The 13,003-nt window shown below is 43.3% G+C and overlaps 1 protein-coding gene across 1 annotated transcript in view; it reads left to right on the top strand.

Moving 5' to 3' along the window:
- Positions 1 to 10,007, top strand: part of LOC130274558 (Y+L amino acid transporter 2-like) — a 46,846-nt gene extending 36,839 nt beyond the window's left edge. The window contains exons 7-9 of the mRNA XM_056522997.1: positions 7,602 to 7,751; positions 8,494 to 8,677; positions 9,925 to 10,007. Coding sequence (XP_056378972.1) covers positions 7,602 to 7,751; positions 8,494 to 8,677; positions 9,925 to 10,007 — 417 coding nt within the window. The remainder of the gene's footprint in view (positions 1 to 7,601; positions 7,752 to 8,493; positions 8,678 to 9,924) is intronic.
- The last annotated feature ends 2,996 nt before the right edge of the window (positions 10,008 to 13,003 follow it).

Below are 13,003 nucleotides of genomic sequence, written 5' to 3'. Positions count from 1 at the left end.
ATTCTTAGTCCATATTATAAAGCGTACTACAGACGCATAGGTCAAGCATCTCAGAGAAATTATATGAATCAGTATTCTCAGACCTGACAATTGTAATCTACCTATTGTGGAACTTTGTATTTTTTGATGATATAATTAAAGTATTGAAAATTTTATAAACACAACCTTTAACCCCTTCCCTCACCAGGGCAGCTATGGAGCAGGATTGTGATGTCATTCTGCTCTGTACCGCACGGCCCCTGGCTGGAATCAACAGCCAGGGGCCACAGCTAATAGCCTGCTGCGGCGATCGCAACAGCGAGGCTATTAACCCCTTTGATCCTGTGATCATCTGTGATTGCCAGTTTGTTGCTATGGGTGATCAGGACCACCGCGGGGTAATCACGTGGTTCCGTTCACTTTACATGATGGACAGAGGGTCCCTACCTGCTTCCGTGCCGTCCGATCTTCTCTCTGTGACTCCTGCCTGCTTTGGCAGGCTAGAGCAACAGAGTGCAGATAACACTTATCAATGCTGTGCAATAGCCCAGCTTTGACCAGTCTTAGGAATTGAAAGAGTTAATGTTTTAGTCCCTTATAAAGAATAATAAAAAAAGGTTATAATTGTGTATAGCCCCTCCCCTAATTAAAGTTTAAGTCTCCCCCCTTTTCCCATTTTATAAATAAAATAATGTTTAATGTCTGAATTATTAAAATATAATGTTAATTAAACCACACGATCAATGGTGTAAACTTAAGAAAATACCAAAGTCTAGAATTGCGCATTTTTGGTCACTTCGTATAGCAGAAAAAAATATAAAGAGTGATCAAAAAGTCCCTTAAGAGTACCTGTCATGATCTGGTTAAATGTTATAATCCTCCCAGTTCACTGCCCCATCATGATAAACCACCCTATACTTTCATTTTTTAAATTATTTTTCAGCTTTCTACCTTGATATTGCTCTATATTTTCTGCTCAGTCTCAGATTCACACACTGGGAAGGGGTGTTCCCCAGCAAGCATGACATCATCTGAAGCCATACAAAGGAGAACTTCCCCATAGCAGTTCAGTGTGAGATGAGCTATGATTGGCTAAGGCTGAACACACCTCCCTCAGCACTACAGACTGTATTTCCTGATTTTGGACTTCTGCCAGGCCAGCAGGAGTCCAAAGTCTGTGCAAGAGATAGGGGGAAATCTGCTCTTGACAAGTAGGGAGACACCTAGTGGCAGCAAATAAATTACATTTGAAAGATTTTTATTTATCAATAACAAAAATTGCTTTTAATGACAGTGCCCATTTAAAAACAAATATGGTACCATTAAAAACTAAAGATCACGGCTCAAAAAATTAGCCCTCATACAGCCCTGAATACAGAAAACTAAGAAAGTTTTAGGGGTCAATAGAAGACAACCCCTTCATGACCCAGCAAATTTTGATTTCTGGCTCACGTTTTTTATCTCCTTACATTCTAAGACCCATAACTTTTTTATTTTGTGACTGACAGCTGTATTAGGGTTTATTTTTTGAGTTATGAGTTGGACTTTCCACTGACACACTTTTTTTTTATCATACAATGTATAACAAAGGCAGAAAAAAATTATATGCATGGCAAAATTGAAAAAAAATATGGAATTGCACAATTTTGTGGGGCAATATTTTTTATCAGAGTTCAATACAAGGTAAATCTTTACATTTCATCTCTATTCTATGAGTCAGTACAATTCCAATGATACCAAACTTGAATAATTTTAGTTTTGAAAAAAAAAAAAACTTTCTTCTTTACCATGTTCTCACCCCAATAACTTTTTGATTTCCCCCCCCTATGGATGTGTGCCCTGGCCCCGTGATCGGTAGTTATCAGACCTTATCCCCTATCCTTTGGATAGGGGATAAGATGTCTTAGTGCCGGAGTACCCCTTTAAATGCTGTGATCTGTATAGATCACAGTATTTAAACAGTTAAATGATGCGATCTCCAATGTCCGTCATTACCGGCAGATGTCAGCTGCTGATAGCAACGGACATCTCCCGCGGGCCTCTGTCATGTCCGCCCACCCGACCCATGACGTACATGTATGCCATGGCCCCGCGTCATAGCGGGTCGGGCTCGGCCTCTAACAACGGCTGGGACCCTTGGCTAGTAGCGTTATTAACCGTTTAGATGCGGCGTTCAAAGTTGATCGCCGCAACTAAAGTGAAAGTAAACTACTCCAGGCTAGCTCAGTGGGTTGTTCGGGACCGCTCGCAGCGAAATCGCGGCGTCCCGAACAGCTGGAGCACACAAGGAGGGCCCCTACCTTCCTCCTGTGTGTCTGATCGCCAAATGACTTCTCCGTGCCTGAGATCCGGGCATGAGCAGTCAAGCGGCAGAATCATTGATCAATGTTATCATATGGGATAACAATGATCAATGTAAAAGATCAGTGTGTGCAGTTGTAGTTATGATTTTTTCCAGAAGTAAGACAAAAATCAAACTTATATGAGTAACATAGCAACATAGTAACATAGTTTATAAGGTTGAAAAAAGAGCAGAGTCCATCAAGTTCAACCTATAACCCTAATAAGTCCCTATTGAGTTGAGTTGATCCAGAGGAAGACAAAAAAAAACCTCATACTAGAGGTAAAAATTCCTTCCCGACTCCAATATGGCAGTCAGAATAAATCCCTGGATCAACGTTCTGTCCCAATAAATCTAGCATACATAACCAGTAATGTTATTACTCTCCAAAAATGCATCCAGCCCCTTTTTGAACTCTATTACAGAGTTCACCATGACCACCTCCTCCGGGAGAGAATTCCACAGTCTCACTGCTCTTACAGTAAAGAACCCCCATCTGTGCTGGTGTAGAAACCTTCTTTCCTCTAGATGTAGAGGATGCCCCCTTGTTATAGATACAGTCCTGGGTATAAATAGATCATGGGAGAGATCTCTGTATGGCCCCCTGATATATTTATACATAGTAGGGTATCATTTTAATTGTATGGACCTACAGAATAAAGAGAAGGTGTCATTTTTACCGAAAAATTTACTGCGTAGGAACGGAAGCCCCCAAAAGTTACAAAATGGTGTTTTTTCTTCAATTTTGTCGCACAATGATTTTTTTCTGTGTCGCCGTAGATTTGTGGATAAATTGACTGATCTTATTACAAAATAGAATTGGTTGTACAAAAAATAAGCCATCATATGGATTTTTAGGTGCAAAATTTAAAGGTAAGGAGGAAAAAAGGAAAGTGCAAAAACCTTGAGTCCTTAAAGGGGTACTCCACTGGAAAACATTTTCTTTTAAATCAACTGGTGCCAGAAAGGTAAACAGATTTGTAAATTACTTCTATTCAAACATCTTAATCCTTCCAGTACTTATCAGCTGCTGTATAATCCACAGAAAGTTCTTTTTATTTCCCTTTCTGCCTGACCACATGAGCTCTCTGCTGACCCCTCTGTCCATGTCAGGAACTATCCAGAGCAGGATAGGTTTGCTATGGGGACGTGCTTCTACTCTGGACAGTTCCTAAAATAGACAGAGGTGTCAGCAGAGAGCACTTGTGGTCAGGCAGAAAGGAAATTAAAAAAGAAAATAACTTTCTCTGTAGTATATAGCAGCTGATAAGTACTGGAAGTATTGGGCTTTTTAATAGAAGTAATTTACAAATCTGTTTAACTTTCTGGAGCTAGTTGATTTAAAAGAAAATGTTTTCCAGTGGAGAACCCCTTTAACCCCTTCCCGACCTATGACATACCTGTATGTCATGGGTGGCAAGGTGTTCCCGACCCATGACATACAGGTACGTCATGAACATTTTTGCCGCTACTCGCGGCATCCCGCAGAGCCCGGAAAGATGGTGGCTATCACTGATAGCCAGCCATCTTACCATGCGACCACGGGGGGTTTCATCCCCCCCCACCCCCCCCCAGCGATCGCTGCTATCAGCTGGTCAAAACTCACTAGCTGATAGCAGCGTTTCGCTATGAAAATACTTAGCAGCGCGGTGTGTGAGTTCCGATCACGGGGATCGGGACACACACCGCTCTGCTAAGCGTCCCTGACCCGTCCCCCGGCGTCACTTACCCGTCCGAGCGGTGTCCCGAGCGGTCCCGGCGGTCCCGGCGTCCTCCATGCGGTCCCGGCTGCGCTGCGTCCCGGAGGTGAGTTTCCGGCAGCAGTGCGGCATCTTCATTGGCAGCAGTGAGATCGCCGTAAAGCGATCTCACTGCTGCCTCTGGGAGTTTCAAAACTGCAACTCCCAGCATGCCCAGACAGCCTTTGGCTTTCTGGGCATGCTGGGAGTTGTAGTTTTGCAACATCTAGAGGTCCTCAGTTTGGAGACCACTGTATAATGGTCTCCAATCTGTGCTCTTCCAGATGTTGCAAAACTACAAATCTCAGCATGCTCAGTCTGTCCAGGCATGCTGGGAGTTGTAGTTCTCTAACATCTGGAAGAGCACAGATTGGAGACCATTAGTCAGTGCTCTCCAAACTGTGGACCTCCAGATGTTGCAAAACTACAACTCCCAGCATGCCCAGACTGCCCAAGCATGCTGGAAGTTGTAGTTCGGCAACATATGATCCTTCAGATATTGCCGAACTACAACTTCCAGCATGCCTGGGCAGTCTGGGCATGCTGGGAGTTGTAGTTTTGCAACAACTGGAGGCACACTAGTTGGGAAACATTGTCCGTTTCCTACCTCAGTGCCTCCAGCTGTTGCAATTGTTGCAAAACTATAACTCCCAGCATGCACTGACAGACCATGCATGCTGGGAGTTGTAGTTTTGCAACAGCTGGAGGCACACTGGTTTGGAAACACTAAGTTTGGTTGCAAAACACTTGAAAGTTTATTACTTAACTTAGTGTTTCCAAACCAGTGTTCCTCCAGCTGTTGCAAAACTACAACTCCCAGCATGCACGGACAGCCAAAGGGCATGCTCGGAGTTTGCAACAGCTGGATGTTTGCCCCCTCCCCCCAATGTGAATGTACAGGGTACACTCACATGGGCGGAGGTTTACAGTGAGTGCTGTAAGTTTGAGATGGCGCAAACTTTGCGCTGCAGCTCAAACTTCCAGCGGCAAACTTGCTGTGAACCTCTGCCCATGTGACTGTACCATAAAAACACTACACTGCACTACACTAACCTAAAATAAAAAGTTAAAAACACTACATATACACATATCCCTACACAGCCCCCTCTCCCCAAAAAAATGAAAAACGTCTGGTACGCTACTGTTTCCAAAACGGAGCCTCCAGCTGTTGCAAAATAATAACTCCCAGTATTGCCGGACAGCCATTGACTGTCCAGGCATGCTGGGAGTTTTGCAACAGCTGGAGGCACCCTGTTTGGGAATCATTGGCATAGAATACCCCTATGCAAATCCCTAATTCAGGCCTCAAATGCGCATGGCGCTCTTTCACTTTGGAGCCCTGTCGTATTTCAGGGCAACAGTTTTGGGACACATATGGGGTGTCGCCGTACTCGGGAGAAATTGCCTTACAAATTTTGGGGGTCTTTTTCTTCTTTAACCCCTTATGAAAAGGTGAAGTTGGGGTCTACACCAGCATGTTAGTGTAAAAAAATAAATTTTTTACACTGACATGCTGGTGTTGCCCTATACTTTTCATTTTCACAAGAGGTAAAAGGGAAAAAAGACCCTCTAAATTTGTAATGCAATTTCTCCCGACTACGGAGATACCCAATATGTGGGCGCAAAGTGCTCTGGGGCGCACAACAAGGCCCAGAAGGGAGAGTGTACCATGTACATTTGAGGCGATTTGCACAGGGGTGGCTGATTGTTACAGCAGTTCTGACAAACGCAAAACAATAAATATCCATATGTGACCCCATTTTGGAAACTACACCCCTCACGGAATGTAATAAGGGGTGCAGTTAGCATTTACACCCCACTGGTGTATGACAGATTTTTGGAACAGTGGTCTGTGAAAATGAAAAATAAAATTTTTGATTTGCACAGTCCACTGTTTCAAATATCTGTCAAACGCCAGTGGGGTGTAAATGCTCAATGCACCCCTTATTAAATTCCATGAGGGGTATAGTTTCCAAAATGGGGTCACATGTGGGGGGGTCCACTGTTCTGGCACCATAGGGGCTTCCTAAATGGGACATGCCCCCCAAAAACCCTTTCAGAAAAACTCACTCTCCAAAATCCCATTGTCGCTCCTTCCCTTCTGAGCCCTCTACTGCGCCCGCCGAACACTTTACATATGCATGTGAGGTATTTCCTTAATTGAGAGGAATTGGGTTACAAATTTTAGGGTGATTTCTCTCCTTTTACCCCTTGTAAAAATTCAAAAATTGGGTCTACAAGAAAATGCGAGTGTAAAAAATGAAGATTTAGAATTTTCTCCTTCACTTTGCTGCTATTCCTGTGAAACACCTAAAGGGTTAAAACACTTACTGAATGTCATTTTGAATACTTTGGGGGGTGCAGTTTTTATAATGGGGTCATTTATGGGGTATTTCTAATATGAAGACCCTTAAAATCCACTTCCAACCTGAACTGGGCCCTGAAAAATTACGATTTTGAAAATCTTGAGAAAAATTGGAAAATTGCTGCTGAACTTTGAAGCCCTCTGGTGTCTTTCAAAAGTAAAAACTTGTCAATTTTTTTATGCAAACACAAAGTAGACATATTGTATATGTGAATCAATATGTAATGTATTTGGAATATCCATTTTCCTTTCAAGCAGAGACTTTCAAAGTTAGAAAAATGCTAAATTTTCTAAATTTTCATGAATTTTTTAGATTTTTTACCAAGAAAGGATGCAAATATCAGTGAAATTTTACCAATAACATAAAGTAGAATATGTCACGAAAAAACAATCTCGGAATCAGAATGATAAGTAAAAGCATTCCAGAGTTATTAATGTTTAAAGTGACAGTGGTCAGATTTTCAAAAAATGCCCAGGTCATGAAGGTGAAAATGGGCTGGGTCATGAAGGGGTTAAGGGGTTAAAGGGGTACTCCAGTGGACTGGTGCCAGAAAGTTAAACATATTTGTAAATTAGTTATATTTAAAAATCTTAACCCTTCCAGTACTTATCAGCTGCTGTATACTCCACAGGAGTGAATTTCCATTCTGTCTGACCACAGTGCTCTCTGCTGACACCTCTGTCCATGTCAGGAACTATCCAGAGCAGGAGCAAATCCCCATAGCAAACCTCTCCTGCTCTGAACAGATTTTAGTACAAGGCCACAACATAACAGAATCAGCTGTCAAATCTGAATCTAATTTGATGGCCAATTTAACTGAATCGTCCCAGAATAAATTTTGTGAGGTTCGGTAATCTCAATGGGAAGTCTTATCATAGTAGGCAGCATAGATTATAATTTCATACTGTGTGGCCATAACAACATTTTTGTAATGCTTCACTTTTTCTCTGGTAGCACTGTAAGAAAGTCAAACATGCGCATAGGGACTTTTCTTTAAATTATAGATGTTCCTTGAAGGTCCTAAGAGTCAGTTCCCCTGGGATCAGCCTATTGTCATTGGACCCTTCTAACAAAAAGTAATGATCCAAGACAGTTAACTCCTGGACAGACTGCATAATGGAAGTTTTAAAAATAACGCATTTTCTGTAATAACATCGTTTTTATTATATTATCCAGGGATTGATGGCTCTCGTGTTCCTTTGTGTGAAGGATGTGTTTCAGCTCATTGACTACTTCAGCTTTACCTACTGGTTATTTATTGGCCTGTCAGTAGTTGGTCAAATTTATTTAAGGGTGAAAAGACCAGATCTGCCAAGACCTGTGAAGGTACTTGTCTCTAAGTCATTTTCATATTTCATAACTTAGTTATATATTATAATCCCTTTTCTCCTCCTAAAATTTCATATTATGTATAATTTGCCACTGTGCCGTTTTTTTGTCCTCCCATCAGATGGCATTTCAACAGACAGCAATAAGGTAGAACAGTGACATTGCACTAGTCCTGTCACTGATTTTGGTAAGAGGAGGTATCAGTGAGTTTGGTACAAAGTAAGATATGCATGCCCGCTAAGAGATGCTTATAGATTTCCGTTAAAGAATGATTTTAGATTTTTGTAAACAACTGTAGGTTTCAGATACTTAAACACTACTACAACAATTTTCAGTGGTCCTTCAATGGACCTGGGTCTATGCAATACTGATCCAACTAGTCTGATTAAGTCCATAGTGGCTGTTGGCTTTTTCCTATTCTTCATTATTGATCTTATTCCTCAGAGACGCTACCCCTATCCTCAGCATGCCTTACCAAGGAGGGTCTTGCAGGTTCGCATAAGCCACTCTAAATTGCCATGGGTAGCAGTCACTATGAATGCAGAGATGCAGAGACACATGTCTCACACGGAATTGTAGTAAATTAATCTAGACAATGTGTAGAGTACTTCTATTTTATTGTTATAACGATATACATTGTTATACAGTAACTGTATTGGTCTGAAAAACATTGGTAGGAACGATAGACTTACAATTTAAAGAGACAACATATCTAAAATGCATGTTATTTTTTTCATAGCTGAGCTTGTTTTTCCCAGTGCTGTACTGCATTTGCAGTGTCTGTCTGGTAGTGGTTCCCCTCTACAGTGATCCCATTGATTCACTGGTTGGAATTGCCGTTGTTCTTTCGGGGGCTCCAGTATACTATCTCTGTCTTCATCTTCCTAAAGAAAAAAAGCCAGCTTTTATAAAGAAATTCTTAGGTAAGTAGTGATCATACTAATCCTTTGCTCGATAATAAGTTATCTCTGCCGTGAAAATTCTAGCCATCCTGTTCTCAGTCCATTCAATCCACTTCAGTCCGCTGCATACAGATGAAAGGCCAAGAAAGGTGTTTTAAACAACTATGAGAAGAGATGGGACAATCTGTGAGTCCAATGGGAGTTGCATAAATTCATCTTACGTAAACCTTCTATAATAACTATTTACAGCTTCAGGCACAGATATTTCTTATTTAATTAAAGGGGTACTCCGGTGGGAAACAAATGTTTTCAAATCAACTTCTACCCGAAAGTTAAACAGATTTGTAAATTACTTAACCATAAACTAGCATATGACCCATAATATATGTACATCAGGTCAGTTCTATAGTCCAGGCCATTTGGAAATCGGATGCCGAGCACCAGAGTCCAAAATGCCTCCCTCCCCATAAATGATCTTCAACTGCCAGTTACCCCCACCTATTGATTTGCCAACCTTCCCTGTTATGGGGACTTTTGTAACATGTAACATCGCCAGACCGTCTGCAAAGTGATGTCCCTGATACATTTTTGCTATAGCATCGTAGACATGTTCGTGCGAAGGGTTCTGGATGCGCAGTCTATCCAGCCAGTTTACATGTGTAATTTATACCACATGCTTGGAACCACAATTCATGAATAAGGATTTTAAACCTCTATTGCCATCTAAAGTGCGAAAGTTTGTAGTTCATTTACTTTTGTCACATTTATATGACTCCCACAGGTTTGGACAGGTGATTTCAAACCATGGATCGTATACATCCTAGGTGTCACCTTGCTTCTTGTGCTTTTACCCTTTCTGGCTATATATCTGCACCCCTGTCAATATGTGTCAATGGGTAGGGTCAGTATGTAGATATTGTTTGATTATATTAGTAACCTGGGGGACTAAACTAGGGGACAAATGCTACTGCAGATCATCCCCTGTTCTGTCTGTTTTTCTTCTTATGTAGAATCTGTCATCTTGTATTCCATGTTGTAATCCCCTGTTTGATGAGGCTCCTTGCCATCAGTCGCTTGTCTAAATGAACATAACTGTATGTTCATTTGTAAGAATGCTCTGGCAAAGTGGATGTACAGTTATGTCTCCTGTATATGCAGGAAGGAGTTGACGTGAAAAAGAGAGCCTGAAGATTGAACTTCCCAAAATGAGTTTTATAGAATTGTCTGTAGAATATTTTTCACTTATAGATCAATTGATTTCCTTGCAGGTGTCATTTCCCTGTACACACAGAAGCTGTGCATGTGCTGTCCAGCCGAATCATCAGATGAAGAGGAGGAAAAGTGGAAATAAAATGCTCCCGCAGACATGACAATGTGTAGAATCCTTCTCAGAATTCTCACGCATCAGGAATCTGTCACTACCGAGGGCAGTGTACAATGATGTATAAGTAATGCAGCTGTTCTTCTAATATCTGTGTTTAGAGCCAGGATCCCAAGTGCAGCAAAGTAATCTTCCCCATTATGTGCATACGCTATCACTGGCTGCTGAATGCTAGTCTTCTGTCTTTACTGTGAATAGTCAGACAGATGCCAATCAGCAGCGGGTGAACAGGGAGAGCAGCACTATACTCACTGTCCGGAATATTATCAGAACAGCTGCATAAAACAATGTCAGTAATACACCATTGTAATTTGTGTTTCCCTCAGATAAGGCAGTATGAGGAAACACTCCAGGCAAAATGGATACACTCTTTAGATAAATAAAACTGAATGCACAAAAAACAGTTTTCACCATAAAAAGTGGTTTATATGGCTCGCACCACATTTTCAATGTATTATCCTCACTTTTTAGACACTTTTGCACCTTGCTTGACAAGGGAGTATGGCTTGCTGGAAGGTTGGCTCATTAGAAAGGAGGCTTGGCTTAGATGTGGCAAAAATACTGACACATATTTTGGACATAAAACTAATCCAACCAAAAGATGGTGCAAACTTAGACTGACTAGGTTTCCACACAGGTTTTTGAAAACTGTCACTGCAATTTTTGAGCCAAAGCCAAAAGTGTATTTAACCACTTAGGGACCAAGGGTGTACAGGCACACCCTATAAGCGCTGAGGAATCTGTAGGCGCTATATAAATAAATAAAATAATAATAATAATAGTACTTAAGGACCAAGGGCGTACCTGTGCGTCCGTGGGAATTTCGGACCCCGTCACGCGGGGACCGGACGTGGATGCCTGGTGAAATCATTCAGCGGGCATCCCGTGACAATGCCCAGGGGGACCCTCAAACCCCCCCCATGTCGGCGATCGGTGAATTCCGTTCATACGGGTCACGTGATTCCGTTCATACAGGTCACCCATTGACCTGGAATCACCTCCTGTAGCTAGGGGGAGGTGGCAATCCCGTCTCCTCCCCAGGAGCGCTGCTATTGGGCAGACCAATACCACCTGGCAGAGGAGGGGTTAATGTCCCCTTCTCTCAGCTCTGCTAGCCCACCGAGTTAAGTCAGCGGGCAGAGCTGAGAGAAGGAGCCAGGGCTGAAGAAGTGTCCTCCAGTGTCCAATAGATCAGGATGAGTTTCCAATACAGGGGAAAAAAGTAAGAATAAGTTTTAAAAAATCCCCCCGACCGCCTAATAGGTCCTGAAGGGTCCGTTGCAGATTTTGCAGCACGACCCAGGCCCTATTAGGGTTTCTGGGTGCTCCCTGGCCCTCCTTTTTTTTCTTTTGGCCGCAGCATTTTTGTTTTTTATTATAAGGGTGTGTGATTTCTAATCACACACCGTTATATATATATAGTATACACCAAACACATACACTACACACTTCAGCCGAGGATTCCTGAGTTCCTGAGTTTGTTGGAGACTCAGGAATCCGGATTGACACGGCCGGATACACTGAAACAGACTATTTTAGTTGTTTTTTCAGTGACGACTTCATCATATGGTAGATCAAACAAAATTGTACGCCCAACAGTTCATTGCCCACCACCCAGATTCGCTTTTGGTTAGGCCAAATGAATGGTACCGCCATCAATGCAGCTGAAAAGAGGACATTTTGGGGCCCCATGCTGCATATGGGCCTAGTCAAAAAAACAAGTGTCAGGCAGTACGGGAGAAGGGACATCCTCTACCCAGTGGCGTTGCGACCCGGGTGCGGGGGGTGCGGCCCGCACCGGGTGACACCAACCTAATGGGGTGACACCAAGACGCTCCGCAGCACCCACACCCCCTCCACAGCTACACTGACACCCCCCTATGTGCCCGACCGGCCTCCCATCCATCAGCACACCCCCCCCCCCTGTGCTGTGTGTGCGGTGCGCCCGTCCAATAGCAACCCCCCCCCCTTTCAGTGCGCCCGTCCGTCATCACGCCCCCCCCTCTCACCTTCACCAGTACTGTGCCCGGCCTCCGCTCCCACGTCTGCGCCGGCCTGACGTCACACCGCATGGCCGCGCAGGGGGACGTCAGTTACGTAACTCGCATTGCGCCCGGTGAGAAGGATCGCTGCGCTGGATGGGTGAGTGTGTGTGTCTGTCTCTATCTATGTTTGTGTGTGTGACTCTGTGTGTGTGTGTGTGTCTGTGTGTGTGACTGTGTGTGTTTGTGTGACTCTCTGAGTGTGTGTGTGACTCTGTGTATTTGTGTGAATCTGTGTGTGACTGTGTGTTTGTGTAACTCTGTGTGTGTGTGTGTGACTCTGTGTGTGACTCTGTGTGTGTGTGTGACTGTGTGACTCTGTGTGGCTGTCTGTGAGTGTGTGTCTCTCTGACTGTGTGTGTTTGTGTGTGTGTCTCTCTGTGTTGTGTTGTATGTGTTTTTTTTTGTGTGTGTGCGTGTGTGTGTGTGTGTGTGGAGACTTTGACACAATGTGGGGAACCTGCAAGGGAACCTGCGGCCTAATGTGGGGAGTCTATGCTACCTAATGTGGGGAGTCTATGCTACCTAATGTGGGGAGTCTATGCTACCTAATGTGCGGAGTATATGCTACCTAATGTGCGGAGTCTATGCTACCTAATGTGCGGAGTCTATGCTACCTAATGTGGGGAGTCTATGCTAGCTAATATGGGGAATCTGTGCTACTGAATGTGGGGAAACTGCTACCTAATGTGGGGAATCTGTGCTACCTAATATGGGGAAATTGCTACCTAATGTGGGGTAACTGGTACCAAATGTGGGGAATCTATGCTGCCTAATGTGGGGAAAAGATTCTACCTAATGTGGGGGAACTGCTGCCTACCTAATGCTCCCCCCCTGGCAGTAGCACCCTCATCATCCGCCAGCAACTACCCCCCCCCCCCCCAGCGGCACCTCCATCAGCAGATCCTGATGGTGGATGATGGC

The sequence above is a fragment of the Hyla sarda genome, chromosome 5 (assembly GCF_029499605.1).
Source record: "Hyla sarda isolate aHylSar1 chromosome 5, aHylSar1.hap1, whole genome shotgun sequence".
Lineage (NCBI taxonomy): Eukaryota > Metazoa > Chordata > Amphibia > Anura > Hylidae > Hyla > Hyla sarda.
This window is presented reverse-complemented; position numbering and strand designations above follow the sequence as displayed.